The sequence below is a fragment of the Anguilla rostrata genome, chromosome 1 (assembly GCF_018555375.3).
Source record: "Anguilla rostrata isolate EN2019 chromosome 1, ASM1855537v3, whole genome shotgun sequence".
NCBI classification, from domain to species: Eukaryota; Metazoa; Chordata; class Actinopteri; order Anguilliformes; family Anguillidae; genus Anguilla; species Anguilla rostrata.
The window spans coordinates 54,621,173-54,637,624 of NC_057933.1; the positions used below are offsets into that span (position 1 = coordinate 54,621,173).

The window sequence follows — 16,452 nt, forward strand, 5'->3', positions numbered from 1 at the left end:
TGGTCGTGCAAATTCGACGGCTTAATTCGGGAGGCGCTAGGTTTTTGTGGTTATGGGTTCGCGGCCCTGACTGCGGAGGCTGTGCTCGCGGGAGGATGATTTTTGTGAAGAGTTCATAACCAAGGGGTTTTTTTTTTTTATGTTGGCCTTGTGGGAAAAATCATATTCCAGCCAGCCTGAAGCCTGTTGAACTTTTAATGAGAGAGTCTTCTACAGAAGTCATATGGTATCCAGTAATCTGAGACTTGAGTTTGAGTAATGGACTGGCTAAATTTACATGGCGATGGCAAGAAAGAAAAGAAAAAAGAAAATTGTGACACTAATGTATGAACTCGGCAATGAAGAGCGGGGCCCTGCCTCTACACTGGCAGAGTAAGCAGATTGAAACTGCGTTAAAAGTGAACAGATGCTCTTGACAGTGGCATTTTGGGTATTGTGTTTTTTTTGGGCTGGAGCTCTGTGTTCAGATACCACGTTCATGCAGACAGGCAGTTCACAGATGCATGCGCAGCTCTCGGGTGAATACCGCCGCGCTTTATTGGAAGGCGCATGATTGGCTGCCGCCTCCCCCAGGGAGCGGAGGAGGGTTTCGCTCTGCGATTGGTGTGATTATCGCGGCCTCGTCGAAAATCTCTCTGAGAGGCGTAAACGCCAGTCTCAGACAAACGCTGACTCGGCCTTCACCGGTTCCCAAACTCGTCTTCCGCCTGGACACGGGAGCGGGTCAGAGCGACGCAGACTGATAAACGGATCTCTCACAGACGCAGAAACGTCTCTGACAGACGCGGGCGTTTCTCGGGCACGCAGCCGGGCTCTGGCGTTCAGGCACTCCGCTCGGACAGCTCTTAACGAGACTCGAGCGCAGGTGCTGCACAAACACCGGCAGCCCTTCCGTGGACACAACCATGCGGGTGGAGGGCAGGAGTGGCCAGCCTGCCTGACCAGCCCGGTTGCACAGATGCGGAGTTGCTTTGGATGTGGGTCTAGTGGGACATGTGCGTTGGGGGTGGGCCGGATTGAAACATTCAGAGAGGGCCTCTCTACCTTTGGTGAGCAGTTGTCGGGACTGAATTTTGATTGAAAAGCCCTTGCAGTTGAGCGAGTGCAGTTCAGGCCAACGGTTTTACTGCAGACAACAGTGTTAAAAAGCAATATGATTACCTACTTGGAGGCAAAGCCAGTTGCACACAGAGGTAAGAGATGGTAATAATAATAATAATAATAATATTATTTTTTGGACTTTTGCACTGCATACAATGAACGCGTGCACCTGCTGTATCACAGCATCAATTGAACACCACCCCTTCCTCTATTATATATCTATTATATTATGGGCCCTGGAGTTGCACTGGCAACCTCCTGGAAGCAAGAACACGACAGAACAGCTTCTGATCCGCTGTGCCACATTGCTGCCCGTTACAGGCTCCCAGAGGACCCCGCCGCCCACCTTCCAAGGGCGGGCACAACAGGACACGCCTCATCTCAGCGGGCATGATCTGGGCTCAGTCAGCCTTGGCACAGGAGGCAAAATGAGCAGCCTTTGAGAAAAGGGTTTCTTGCCTCCTGCCCATCCTCCTCTTATTCTATTCCTTCTCCTCCTCCTCCTCCTCCTATTCCTTCTCCTCCTCTTATTCTCCTCCTCCTCCTATTCCTTCTCCTTCTATTCCTTCTCTTATTCTATTCCTTCTCCTCCTTCTATTCCTTCTCCTCCAGTGGTTTTTGCCGTTATGAAAGCGGGCAGCAGGGGAAGGCGCCTCATGTCTGAATTGAAATGTCAGCGGCGTCAGTGGGGACGGGCCGCAGCCTGAGCTCCGCGGCGCGTGACTGCGCTCTGACGGGCGGGGACGATGCGGCCGGCCGGCCTCACGGCTCCGTCCCTCCCCTCCCTTCCTCGCCCTGTCCGATCCTCGCCCTGTCCGATCCTCTTATCCGCCCAGGCGAGGATGCTGGGAACAAGCAAACTGACTGAAAGAGGGGGAAAAAAAAAAACCATCTGAAATGAGAACGCAAATTCCGTCAACGTGCTGAAGAAGCTGGAGGAGTTACAGCCAATTAAAACATAACGAGCCGGCGTCCTTTTGTAGAGGAGAGTCCACGCTGGACGCTTAAACCTGTAAAAGCACAGATAAGACGGCCGGCGGCACTCAGAGAAGCACGGCGTCTGCACAGGGCTGTGAGCAGCCGCGCGCGGCGTTCTGCGTTTTCACGCGGCGTCGAATCCCAGAGGCTGGCGCAGAACCATGCCGTGTAACGGTACAAACCCCCCACTCCCCCCTCCCGCCCTCGCTGCGCCTCCTGCTCCGGTTCAGCCCGCTGGAGCTGGAAAGCCGCATTCGGGCTCCGCGGCCGGCCGCGGTCATCTTAGCTCCCGGTTCTCAAGCGAACGCCGCTCTGCCCCCCAGACCGTGGCCTGAAAGCGGGCGGCGCGGACAGGAAGCCTCGTGCCCAGCCTCTTTTCCCCACGCGGGTTCGTGTCGTAGGGTCCTCCGGGCCTCGGGGCTGCTGGGATATTTGGCGAGTCAGAGTGCGTCTCGGCCCCGTAGCTCCTGAAAGACCGGTGACAGGCGGAATTATAAAAGCACTTAAAAGCCTTTCTTTTAATTTTGTTAGGAGTACTGAGGAACCCCGGCGAGCTGGAATGCCTGCTCCGTCTTTTCTTCTCAAACATGTTGGGCGGCTGTCGTCCGTACCTCTGAGTTAATGGATTTTTAAGGATGTTAAATACCAGGGTGATTATGGGAGAGGAGTGACTGGAGAATCAGGGTTCCTCAGCAAACGCACACCTGCTGTGTGCTTTCTCCCCACGCCTTTCTCGTTTTCCCCCCTTTTTCTCTTTCCCTCTTTTTTTCCCCTCTTGCTTTCTTTCCTCTCTCCATTCATTTTTTTATGTTCCTCTGTGCATTTTTCTCTCCCATTCACACAATTTCTTTTTCTCTGTCCTCCTCCTCCTCCGATCCCACTGTCTCAGCATTGTATCCCCTCTCTTTCTCTCTCTTAAACCATCCACAGTGAAGAAGTGCAGATGATTAGCATTTTAACTGCTTAATATGGGCACAGCCAAACCTCGGCCCTCCGTCCACGCAGAAGGAGGGCTTTCACTTGGATATGGCAACCAGTTTAACCTCTGGCAGTGTGATAGACAGATTTCTAATCCTTAATCGCACTGACAATTTCCCGGATTTTCCACAGTTCAGAACATCCCTACCTGCGTGGGCACCCCCACCCCCCCCTTCTGAAAAGGCAGAGCGGTGTCTGCACATCCAGAGAATTAGGAAGAAAAAAATAAAGTGAAAAAGTAGAGATGAGATTGGGTTTAACTTCAATTTCATACTCTTATCTGCTCTCTTCTGCCATATTGAATGAACTTAGCCTTAGTAGTAAGATACGTGGTAAATGCCTGGATAGTTCTGTGTGGGGGTGTGTGTGTGTGTGTGTGCGTGCATTTGTGCACGTGTGTGTGTGCGCATGCGTGTGTGTGCGTGCACGTGTGTTTTGCCTACATGCATGTAATCATGTATGTACACACGTTTTTACCACAAGGGAGTTCTCCTCCCTCTCCTGGGAAAGGGCGTGGAGTTTGAGCGCTTCTCCAGGGACGATAGCGGGATTGTTCCTGCCCCCGTTCCCGTCTGAACAGCCGAGCGGGATGGTGGGATCCTCTCTCGCTTACAGCCTTGTGTCTGGTGCGTTTATGTGAGACCTGGCGGCCCAGCACAGTGTGCGTCTCTCTGCTCTGATACCGGCGCCTCTCTCTCCCAGGCAGTGTGGGCGGCGGGGGGGGACGGGGAAGGTCCGCCGGTCAGGACGCACGCATGCCAATTAAACATGCCCCCTGTATAATTAACCAGGTCGCCTGGCGCACCTCTGATAACGAGCAGCCCTCTAATTAGCGCGCTAGCGGCTCGGCTCGGATCTCCTGTCTCCTAACCTGAGGCGTCTGCGCCGGGCGCTCACAGTTCCGTCGCCACGGCGTCCGGTGACCACGGCCGTCACCCTGGATACCTGACGTGAACCGAAGGGTGGCTCGTCCCTACAACCTTCTGTTTTCTTATTATAATTCATGTACTCCTCTGTATTTGTTTTATTTCTGTTTCCTAAATGCTGGAGAGAACGGGAAGCAAACACACGGCCCTTCTTCGCCTCCTGCATAGCTTTGGAGTGGGTGCTGGTCTTAGGATGTTGTATCAGAAAAATGTAGTTTTTTTTGTCCTTTCCCCCGTTTTTCTCCCAGCGATGCATTTTTTGTTCCTCAGTCAGATTATCAGTGCTATATGAGCAATGATACCTGGAACCATTTTGAGGAATAAATGTTTTGTTGGTTTTTAAAGGAACGGTCATACAACAATATGAATTGGGCCCCATTGCGTACTATGAACAGTCAATAAACATGCACTAAACCATTTGTCTTGTTTTTACGTATACCATATGAATTCATGCAGAAGTATGTGGTTTTGCAATACTGTCATCAACTGTATTTATTTATTTATTTTTTTTCATTTAATGAATATAAAAAATTGCACATTGCAACAGTATGATAAAGAACTTGTGATGTAATCTGAAGGTGAATTGTCTGTGTTTTGAAAGAGGGGTAAAGAGGGGGATTATGTAATGGCGTTACACAAAGCCTTTACATTCAGTGCTCTTGGAGTGGGGCTTATGGGGGAACACACTGCAGCACCGTTCTCCTTGGCAACAGGACGGCCCTTTAATTGATGTGTGGGGCCCGGGCGGGGAGGGTGTGTGGGGGCCCGGGCGGCCCCAGAGCATCTGATGGGTTTATTTAGTGCCAGGCTGTCAGTCTGGAAGAGAGACGGGGGGTGCGCGTGGGGGGGCGGGGGGCGGGGGGGAGTCACGACAGGTTAGACCTTTTAGGAGAGATAAAAAAGAAGTCATTCAGACAGTCTGGGGAGGCCTTGGTGCAATCATCAGATCTCATCTGTTTTTCAAGAGCAATTCGGCTTTTTATTGAGCTGTGGAGGCCAAGGCAGGCAGGGGCGGGGCCGAGCCAGGGGCCCGGGGGGTGGGGGGGATTAACCCTTCCTGTGTTGCTCCTTCCCCCTGAGCTTACTGTCCAGGTAAGAGTCACACAGGCTCCTGGTTTCTCTGGGTTTGAATCTGAGAGGCCGCTCTTTTAGGTGGATTGTTTTTACAGTGAAAGCATACCTTAGGACCCTTTACTCTGACATTTACAGCTAGGGATCCTGCTTGATTGGACCCACCAGTCAGACTTGATGCTGTATGCAGAGGTTGCCTGATTCATGGTTCCTACAGTGTGCGTCTAATGTCTGGTTGCTTAATGCGGCTGACTTTCAGTTACGGCTAAATAAATGATTGATATTTTCGATTGTCGTGTTTCCAAAGTGATCTTCCAAGTTTCCCGTGAACTCCATAAAGTTTGGGACAAGAGCATATTTTTTCTTGATTTGGCTCTGTGCTCCACACATTTAGATGTGTAATGACACAGTTGAACTGGGGCCTATGTATAAAAGCGGTGTCGTTTCCGTATGTGGTTTTTTAAATTCAGCGAGCGTCTTGTCCTCGGGACTCCTCCTGGGCCTCTGATCTCCCGCTGTGGTTTCTTATTGCCGTCTGTGTTTATTTCCCTGCTTGTTTGGGGCAGAGGCGGCGCGCAAAGGCAACGGGGACGGCAGTAAGCCGGCGTACGGCTGCCAGGTCACCATCCAGTCGGAGCAGGAGAAGCAGCTGATGAGGCTGCAGCGGCGCGAGGAGAAGCGCGAGAGGAAGCGGGAGAAGCGCCCCGACGACGCCGACGCCCCGCCCGACCCCGGCTTCCACTTCGACCCCAAGGAGCTGCGCCTGCACCGGTGAGCTCACCGGGCGGGGCTACCCAGCCCCCTCGTCTCCCGTTGGCCTGCCGCAGAGTCACCTGCCTCCCATTGGCCCGCCGGGTGGAGTCCCCTGCCTCCCATTGGCCCGCCACTGAGTCCCCGCCTCTGGCGGAAAACCGAAACGGAATTAAAAACAAGCAGGAGAAACAGGCGATGAAGCATCCGATCACGTTTTTTTATTATTATAAGAATTTTCTGTGGAAGTTTAATTTTGCCGGATAAAAAAGCGCAGTGATCTGTTTAATTAAAATTTGCCTGGGTAAATCCGTCAGGGCGAGGGGAAGAGATTAGGGAGAGGGTGAGCCACACACAGGGAGCTGCACTAACTCCCCCACACCGTCATAGTCATTTTCTGCCCCTGCTCTTTTATAGCTTTAACAAGGCCGTCCCCCTCTCTCTCACACACACACCCCAGCAACCCCTATACACCCACACCACCCACACACCCCACAACCACTCATACACACATTCATCCTCTCTGTTCCCCCTCATTTATTATAGCTGTGGCATCTCTCCCACCTCCCATGCACACACACACACACACACACACGCGAGGACTCCCACTCACACACACCCACGACGACACATGCGTACATACATGCTTATACGCGAGCATCGTTGGGCTCAATGCCCTGTTCTCGTCGTTAAGCTATGTTATGTTATGTCATACACACACACAGTTTGCATCATGTTCATCCTCTGAATTCCCGCACTCATTTCTGGCTTTAACAGCACCCCGGCTCCCAACAGCGCACCCATACCCCCCCCCCCCCCCCCCCACACCCCCCCTTTTATAGCGGCCCAGCACGCCCCGTCCGCACTGCGCTTAGCCGGCTCTGGGGAGAGAAGCATTAGCGGCCCGCACGCAGAAGCATCTCCACCCGGGCTGCCATGTCATTCGTTAGCTCTTAATTGGCGCGGTAACGGGCGGTGGGGGCGCCCGGCTAACGGAGGCGCCGCTTCCCGCGCGGTCTCCGCTGAATCGCTCGCCAGCGCAGGCCTCACGCGTGCCTCACGCGGCCCGGGCTCGGGCCTGGCTGCGACGGGCCGCTGATTAATTCGGCGCGCTTTAGGGGAAATCTCCCGTCTCCTGCGGGGCGTAATGATGCCGGGAAGGAGAACCTTCGACCCCCGCGAGCCGCCGAGCGTCAGAGCCGTGTCTAATTACAGCTGCTCTGGAGTCCTCTGTCATGGACGTCTCCTCCTAACCGAACGGGCGCGAGGGGAGGGCGTCCAGCAGTCATGCTTTAATTGGCCGGAGGCTCTCGCAGAGATGCTGATGAGGTAGGACTGCATGCGCAGGCCTCTGATATAATAAAAAACCAACGCGGGCTTCACCTGTGTGCTTCGGTAACTAATAATTCGCTCGTGGAATAATGATGGAGTCAGGGATTGGATTTATATAGTGCATTTCATAGCAGGGTCCCAAGGGACTTTATGATGAAGATTGGAAACTGGTCACCCCCGAGGTGGCAGAGCCCCGTCTTTCACTGGAACACAGAAGTGTGTTTCTGCATGCCTCTCTGTGTGACCGTCTTGTGTAGGGATGGGTCTCGTTTAGATTTTGCCGGAACTGGCACTTAGACGAGACTTGGCCACCGATACTACCTCAGCGGTGCCTGAACAGACACCTTCTTTAAAATACAGAGCAGATGACACCATTAATGAATACCTTTTTAATCGCAAGGAAATTTAACATTTAGTTTTACTTGTTTAAATTATACTTGATACTTAATTTTGGTTTTGGAAATTTGGCTGAGTTTTACGTTAGCTAGCTAACATATTACTGGCTGTCATTGACTCAGTGGACAGAGCGAGTGTAATGTTAGCTAGTCAACGCATGTAGTGGGGACATGGAGGAGCGATGCTTTTGTTTCCTGTAACTTTTGTTTCTGAGCGCCCTGGGGTGGTGGAAAACGGGCGGTGGTATTTTAAAGCGGTACCAAAATGACGCACCGAAATCTGCGTTGGGATTCGATCCGGTAGGTACCGGTCGTATGGGTACCCAACCCTAATTTTGCGTCTGTGATGCTCTTGCTGTGTTTCAGGTTAAATGAAACGGTTTCAGGGCCTGACCACACACCCAGATTTCACCTGACTAACCCCACACCTGATAATGCGCTCCCTGAAGGTGGGAGCTGATTTTGAATACTGAGCAGGGTTGGGCTGCTGGGCCCTGAGGCTGCGGCTCAAGGCCTGATATCATTACTAATGTAGACACTGGGCTGTAAAACCCAAACTGAATCATAGCGTTGGGGGAAATACCTCTACTAAGTATGGACTAGTGAGGACAGATGGGTAAAACGTGGCTGTTTTAACAATCCTCACAAGTAGGCACCAAGGAATGCAGGAGATATAAATATATTTAATCCCTCATGCAGTGATCAAATGATGCAAAAGTATAATCAGTCTCATAAATTTAATGGTTAAATTATTATTATTATTATTGTTCCCCTTGGAAAGTTCAAATCATAACCTTTTCCAGCTTTTTACCTCAAAAAAATACAAATAACTTTATCTCAAAGTTCCACAGGCTCTTCCTTGGTCTTCATGACAGTGTGCTCGACCTGATCAGTGGTTGTGAAACGTCACAAGGCCTTCACTCTCTCTCTTTCCCTGGTGGGGTTAGCTTGGCCGAGGTGCCTTCCGCAGGTCTTCTACACACCCTGGCAGTCTGATAAGTGACAGGAACAGGGAAGGAAACGCACATTTGTAGCCTACAGGAAGTGACATACTGTGCTCTGTCACCGTGTGATCAGTCGCTTCGGCCTGATGACGTGAAACTGATCTGTTTGTTCAAGATGGACGGACAAGGGCGGACAACTACAATAAACTCAAGATTCATTAGTAAACTTACACTTCTCAACCTGATAACTGCACCTTTTTATTATTTGCTTGAAGGTTTCTTAACTTTTGGAATTCAGGGTGTTATTATTGACAATCTCTATCACTATAGTGATATTCCTGATTTCATGTGTAATTACTTCCTCTGTCTCTTTGGGTAATGATCTCCTCCATGTGAGAGTAATAGTTTCCTGTGTGTACAGGTAATGATTTTGTGTGGAGGTAATGACTTCCTGTGTGTGTGGGTAATGATTTCCTGTGTGTGGGAGTAATGATTTCCTGTGCTCAAGTTATTATTTCCTGTGTGTGGGGGTAATGGCTTCCTTCTTGTGTAGGTAATGAATTCCGGTGTGTGGGTGTAATAATTCCTGCTACACGTAGTGGATTCTTGTGTATTGAGATACGTTGCCTTTTCACCCCTCGTTGATTCATTCTCGTTTTGCTGTGATGCCAAACTAAAATTAAATATATTTAGATTACATCGGCTCCCACTATAATGTTAAAATGAAATAAAATATTTAGATTTCTTCAAACAGCCTAAATTGGGCCAGTGTTCATTTTCGCCTCAGCTCGTTATCTTGAGAGATCACGCTAAATATGCTAATGAGGTCCACCTGGGTTCATTTCAAATCCACCTGTGTTCAATTGCATGATTGCCGAATAAATCACACGACTTTGTGATGTATCACAACCACTGATCAAGTCGGGCACACTGTCATGAAGAGATTAAGATATTCAGAGGCAGAAAGCTGGAGAAGGTTATAAAAAGATCTGAACTTCCCTCTGAGCATAATAAGAATAACAATAAAAATAATGATGATAATGATGATAATCTTTATTTATAAAGTGCTTTTCTTGCTGATCGCACTAAGTGCTTTCCAAACAAATGCAGATACATTGTAAAAGAAACAATTAAAGGACATAAAAATGCCGTTGATAATATGAGAAATAGAAGAAACGCTAATGAAGTTAAAGGCAAGATTTAAAAAATAAGCTTTTAAGCAAGATTTAAAACAACACACAGTGTGAGGCTCTAATGTACTCTGGGAAACCGTTTCAAAGTGTGGAAGCCCTGATAGCAAATGCCTTGTCTCCTCTGGTTTTAATTCTGGCAGAGGGAACAATGATGACGTCTTAAGAACAGGATCTAATGAAGTGTATGTATTTAGGAGGTCAGTGTTGTACTCTGGGGCTAATCCAATCCTCGCCTTAGAAGTTAGCGGTAAAAGTTTAAAGTCTATTCGAAAAGAAACCGAGTCCATTAAGTCCATAAGTGCAAAGTAGGGAAAATGTGGCACATTAGATCAGGCCGATGTAACTGATGAACTGGATGAGAAGGGTGGTGGGAAGTGGCCAAGAGGCCAGCGACAGCACTGATGCCAAAGGCTGAAGTGAGACAGGCCATCCAGAAATCTCTTCAGCATTTCCCAGCTTTAACCTCTTTAGGAAAGCAGCACTTCTGAAAACGACCAACATTAAGTCGTAGCTGGAATGTCCCAGAAGCTTCTGACAGACTCGAATAGTATTTTGTGGTCAGGTGACAGGTGAGACAAAAGTTTGAGCCCTTTGGCTTGAAACTGAAGCGCTATGCTTAGTGCAAACCATCACCCAAGTGGTGCCTTCCGTACTGTTGAGCGTGGTGGTTGCAGCATCATGCTGTGGTTGGATTTCAGCAGGAGGGACTGGCTGGCTTTCTTCCTTAAAGGTTAAGATGGATGGGTGGAGTCAAATACAGGCACATTCTGGAAGAGGCTCTGTTGCAGCCCTCAATAGATCTGCATTTATGGTGAATTCATTCTCCCACAGTATAAAGACCCAAAGAAACACAATCTAAAAATCTGTGGCATGACCTCATGATTACTTTCTACCGATGCTCTCGGTCTCAGTTGGCAGAGTTGGAGCACATTTGCATGGATGAATGGGCAAGGCTTCCAAAATCTAAATGTGCCTAACTCATACAGTTCCAAGACTCTGCTAAAAGGTCTATCTACAATGTATAACCTCTTGAGGAGTACATTTGTAAATGGTAAATCTATCATTTCTGGAGAAAAAATGTTGGGCATTAAAAAAATATATTTTTGCTACACGTGTGTGTGTGTATGTGTGAGTGTGTTTGTCTCTCTCGCATGCACTCTCACAATTTACTCCGGTTGGATATCTATAGTAGTTTCAGAAAATGTTATGTACAAACAAGTGCATGCGGTTATATTCTCCGATATATAACTTTTTTCAGTGGGGGGAGGGGGTTTGGTTGGTGATAATTAGGGGGCCTGTGACGCCCATAATTTTGTAAGTTCCGTAATGTTAGGGACAAAGACATATTTTTGATTTGGCTCTGTACTCCACAATTAAATTTGTAATCAAAAAATTTGCATGTGGTTTAAGTGCCGATTCTCTGGTTTCATTAAACGCTTTAAAAAAAAAATACATGTTGCTTTCACCGTGTCGAAATTACAACACTTCTTATGCATAGTTTGCGCCATTCCAGACTCCATGTTTGGGACAAGTGGCTTCACAGGTGTTTCTGATTCACCTGTTGTGTTCAGCTGCTGCCTTAACGCAGGGTCGCGGACTTCAGGTAGCCATCGCATGCGAAGGATATGCAGCGAAGTACTAAACACGACTACTTTCATTTGCATAACGTTAATATGTCCCAAACATTATGGGGCCCTGAAAAGTGCTGTAATTTCTATGTGGTGAAACAAAAACCTATTAAAAATACCCGCATAAAAATAGTCAGGTGTAACGGGGAAACATTTGAAAAAGTTCAAGGTGGATAGATACTTTCTGAAGGCACTGTAATTTATCATGCAGGTATTGATTTTCCTTTGTGGGGAAAAATTGTGTTCCAGTGCTGACTGTAAATCCATTTTGGTCCTTGGTGCTTGGTAGAGATTTTTGATTCAGATTGAGTGTGCTGATGTCCATTATTTGTCGGAGTTGAGTGTGTGTTGGTGTTGGGTTCGGGGAGTTGTGACTTGTGTGGTTTGGTGTCCCCCGCAGGGAACAGGCTCTGCTCACGGCTCGGCGCTCGCCGGTGTTGGGCCGGCAGAGGGAGTACGAGCGAATCAGGTACCCGCATGTGTACGACGCCTACGCCGAAGCCGCCAAGACCTCGGCCTTTGTGGGCGGAGCCAAGGTGAGCCTCCCTCCTTTCTGCAGGCCTCGCTTCCTCTGGTGCAGTGAAGTGGACTGAGTTACGCTGTCATTCATTCCTCAGGGGGACTTTTATGCGCCTGCGTGCGTGCGTGCGTGCGTGCGTGCGTGCGTGCATGCGCTGCATTGTTTGAGAGGAGGATTGGGGATAGATGTTGGTATCACTCAAAATTTGATAAAAACCTATACTGCCCTACAAAGCCTAACTGCAGTAACTACGCAAAGGGTAAAACTGAGAAAAATGGCTTTAAAGTGTTTTAACTGGCCAGCCGTCATGGTTTTTGGGCATAAAAATGACCTCATGAATACATGTACAATTAGTGCAATATCACTTGTATACCTATAACCCATTTGACTGGCCAGTTAAATCACTATAAAGCCATTTTTCTCAGTTTTACCTTTTGCGTAGTTACTGCAGTTAGGCTTTGTAGGGCAGTATAGTTCACTATAGTGTCTAAACAGATTTGTGTATTGTCTTCATAAGATGTATACACACCTTGGATATATACATACCAGCTTAATATAGCAATGAAGGAGCAGGCTAATGACATCATATCTGAGTTTACTGCTAGGCTGCTTATGCTTGATATTTCCCCATTACCACCGATTATGAGGTTAGAGGCAATTGAACAGGTGGCTCTGTCTAAAATTCAACACCTTTTCTCTAATGTGCATGTTCCTAGCAACACAGTACATGAGCTGTCTAATTACACAGTATGTTTAGTCAGGAAATGGCTTCAACACCACCAGAGACCGTTATGTTCCACACTAAACAGGAGGGAGGGTCGGGAGTGCCAAATGTGGAGTAGTTCTGAACTGCTACAAGGCTCTCCCATGTTTTTAAATATGCAGAACAGTGAGGATCGAACAGTCAGAGAGCTTGCTAGAGCCTCGCTCTTTTTGGGTACGAGGCGTCGCAGGATTCCTGTGTCCGCCGAGTCTGACCCAGGATTTCTGGGCTTACGGAGAAAACTCAGTCGCAAGATGGAAACGCGCTCTGCTGCCTTTGGGGTCAGATCGGCCTGACCGAAATGGCCTTTGTGCTCCGCCTGGAGTTGCTCTGGAGCGGCCACGAGCCGGCTGGGACTGGTGCAGCTACAGAGGACATTATAACTGACTGGCTCACTAGTGTAAGAGTAACTGTAGAGTACAGGGACTCTGAGCACCAGTTCTGCTAATGTCCTTATGAACTCACAACGACTCAATCAACAACACCAGACTGGTCTAATAATAATAATAATAATAATAATAATAATACTGCATTTTATTTATCAGGCACCTTACACTCAAGGTCACCTTACATGGTATTAAAAGTGGTCTACATTTAAAGGAAACACTTGCATGTCTAGGATGTTGTGATTTTATCTGTTAAAACAAAATTGCATGTCCTGCCATCTAGACATAATCTGTTTTCCTAACTGTCACCTCACTGTTTGCATCATGATCAGAAACTTACTGAATCCCTGTCACATTTTTAAATTGCTGCTATTCATACAAAGGGTTTTACAAAGCAAGGCAAAAAAGTATTATCATTGCATTAATGATGCTGGTGTATTCTACAGTGTATCTGCTAATTCTTCAGGTGTTGTTGATGAGGAAAGCAGATCGGTGTCTGTACTTTTGATTCCAGTCTAGAAGAGGCCTTCCTCTCTGAGGTGCTGAAGTATCGGCTTTGGTGTCAGCCCTTGAACAACTTGGCTATATGTAGATTATTTATATTTATATTTGGTAGCCTTGGCAAAGTCCACAGATTACTGGTGAGGGGTCTGCAGTTGGCTGGAATATCAAAATCACTAGCAAAGCAGCTGGCAAGATACTGTTCCATGTCAGCAATAATTGGTAACTGCCATATTTAGAGGCAGTGCTGCTACCTATACCCCTAATGAGCCTACCGGTCTCCATGTCATTATTATGTACTGTGTGTGTATGCTGTTCATGTCCTTAGTTATTACTTTGGTATGTGGTCTAAAAAGTATTAAAATGTATGTGTGGGTGCATATTCTAATTTAGACATTGTTTTTGGCACATTAACGGACCGTATGGAGAATGTTTAGACCTGTCACTCTTTTTCCTGCCTGTGACCAATGCATCATGGGTAATTTTGTCTTATTATTTATCTCCCAGCTGTAAAGGACCGAGAGGGAAATTAAACCATTTGCTCCGCCCCTTTCCAAACACCCGCACCGTACATGGGCAAAAATGGAAGGCGTTTTCCTGTTGTGTGGCTGGGGGATGTGCATTTCAGCACACGTTCACTTTCTCCTGCATTTCATCTGAATTACCATGCTGACACCATGCTGCAAAATAGCTTGAGAGAGCAAATTTCTTTTAATGTCTCTTTTTCTTTGAAACTTAATCGGTCGCTGAAGTTTTTTTATTTGCATTCCTTTTTTTAGCAAATTTTCTGGTAGATAAAGGAATTAATGTTCCGAGGAGCTGGCTTCCCCTCCCAGTACAGTAAGAGGAACAGCGTGCCCCAAAGCGTCTCACAAGGTGGACGTTCTTATTTACCAAAAACACAAGGCAGCCCGATCCCATCAACGCTGTCACGCCGGAGATTACTCCGAGCTTATGTTTTTAATCCAATTTATATGATAGCTTCATTTTTCATTCCCGGTGGTCTTCCCATTCTTTTTTTCGGTACTCAATTTGCATAAACTAATTTAGCGAGGGGCTTTTTAAAAAAACTTGATTTCTGCAAAAAAAAAAAAAAAAAAGAAAACGAAGCAGCTGGATTAAGTCAGTGTCACTCACAGTAGCGGCTGTGTTTATTGACGCTTATCGACCCTCCCGCGCAGGAAACGGTGTAAAACGCTGAAAATGGCAGACTGTCGGCGCGGTTTTATCAGCCAATTGTTGTTTGTAATTCTCTGGGAAGGCTCCGCGAACGATCTCGTAATGGATTGGCGGGCGTTTAGGAGGGAGGTGCGTAACCAAACGCTTCCAAGGTATGGCTCCGCCATTGTAATCCTGGGCAAAGTGCTGTACTTAACTGCAATCGCTCCTGAGATATCCAGCTTTCTAAAAATGAAATGCTTAATGGACAGTTTTTCCACTGGCTTTTTTTAAGACCTCGTTCATTTATGTCCTCCAGGCACATGGTGCCGCTCGAGGCAAATTCTAAACCTGCAGTCCTGTTCTGTCATTCACTCATTTTATTTTTCAGGGACTCCATCAATTTAACCAGATGTGAAAGTGGCTACGTCACATTGCTAATTAACGGCAATGGTTATATAAGATAGCGGTCCTTAAATTTCACCCTTCAAGGTTAATTGTTTAACTGCACACCGGTGTGCAGCTATAAGAACCCAACAATATGCATATGCATTCCTTCTGCATGTGCAGAATTCATAACAGCCCGCAGATACGCTTTCTGCTTGCGAGCTGCAGCCATCAAAGGAGTAGAGCTGCACAACGTGCATGTTAAATTCCCTTTGCCAGCAGTCTGCCCGGTTTCACAGTCTGTAACCTAGAGCCTCATCTCCCAGCAAAAAGACTGAAATGAGTTCCTTCCCTCGGCTGCAGATGCTCCTACCAGAGGGAATCAAGCGAGAGAACAATAAGATGTTTGAGGAGGTGGTGATCCCGCCCAGCGAGCCCATGCCCATCGGCTTCGAGGAGAAGCCTGTGTACATCTCTGAGCTGGACGAGGTCAGAGTGCTGTCCGTGCAGACACTGCAGTGCACTTTTACCTGTGACCCATCTCTCTCTCTCTCTGTCTTGTTCTCCCTTTCTCATATACTCTAGTGTTTACTTCCTCTAGCCCCTTATTCTTCCTCCCTTCCCTCCATGTGAGTATTGTTTTGTCTGTTTCTGTGCCTGTATGTACATGCCTTGTTGTAAGCAAAAGGTAGCAGTGGGTACTTGCTGTGTCCAGCTCTGGATTTTACAGAAAATGCTACTAACCTGCTATCTTTGTGCTGCTTTATTAGGTTTTACTCTGTGATACTGTATGTTCTATCAGCCTGAGATGGTATCATCGCGGTGGTATTGGATTCTCTTCCTGTGATGTCAGAGTATTTCCTTCTGTGACGTCTGTTTTGATTTCTGCCCCCATAATGTCATCTGTATTGTGATAAGAGCTGAGCGAAATTTGTTAAATTTTTTGTTTAACAGGTTTTGCCACCATGTGGTGTATTGCCTTTTTCATTCTGTCAGTTTTTCTTTAATTATGCCTTTAAATATATGCAATAGTAAACAACCAAAATTCAGAGACAATGTGAAATACTTCTGGGTGGAAAAAAATAAGGAAATCACCACTGGTGTGGATTTTCATGGTGCTAAGATAGCCAGTCAGCAGCAAGGTCATACAACTTCTTTGTGAACATGTGATGTGCTTTTGTCACCTGGAAGCTGTGTAACCTTGCTGCTGATTGGCTGTCTTATCTACATCCAGTAGATATCAGTGGTGACTTTTTTTTTCGTAAGCATTTCATATTGCCTCCATGGTTCTCTCCTGCATCACTGGTGGCTGGAAAATTTAGCGAAGTCTCATATCCACAGTATATTGCGTTCTAGTGTTTGGTATATTTGGTTTCACTCAGCGTGGCAATTTGTATTGCCAAACCTGTTGTCCCCCTGTAAATGCAATTATAGCTGCAGA

The 16,452-nt window shown here is 47.3% G+C and overlaps 1 protein-coding gene across 1 annotated transcript in view; it reads left to right on the forward strand.

Annotated features, from left to right (window-relative positions):
- The window catches only part of ascc3 (activating signal cointegrator 1 complex subunit 3), a 236,487-nt gene that overhangs the window by 30,881 nt on the left and 189,154 nt on the right, over window positions 1-16,452 (forward strand). Inside the window, exons 6-8 of the mRNA XM_064344119.1 lie at window positions 5,621-5,825; window positions 11,697-11,832; window positions 15,375-15,500. Coding sequence (XP_064200189.1) covers window positions 5,621-5,825; window positions 11,697-11,832; window positions 15,375-15,500 — 467 coding nt within the window. The remainder of the gene's footprint in view (window positions 1-5,620; window positions 5,826-11,696; window positions 11,833-15,374; window positions 15,501-16,452) is intronic.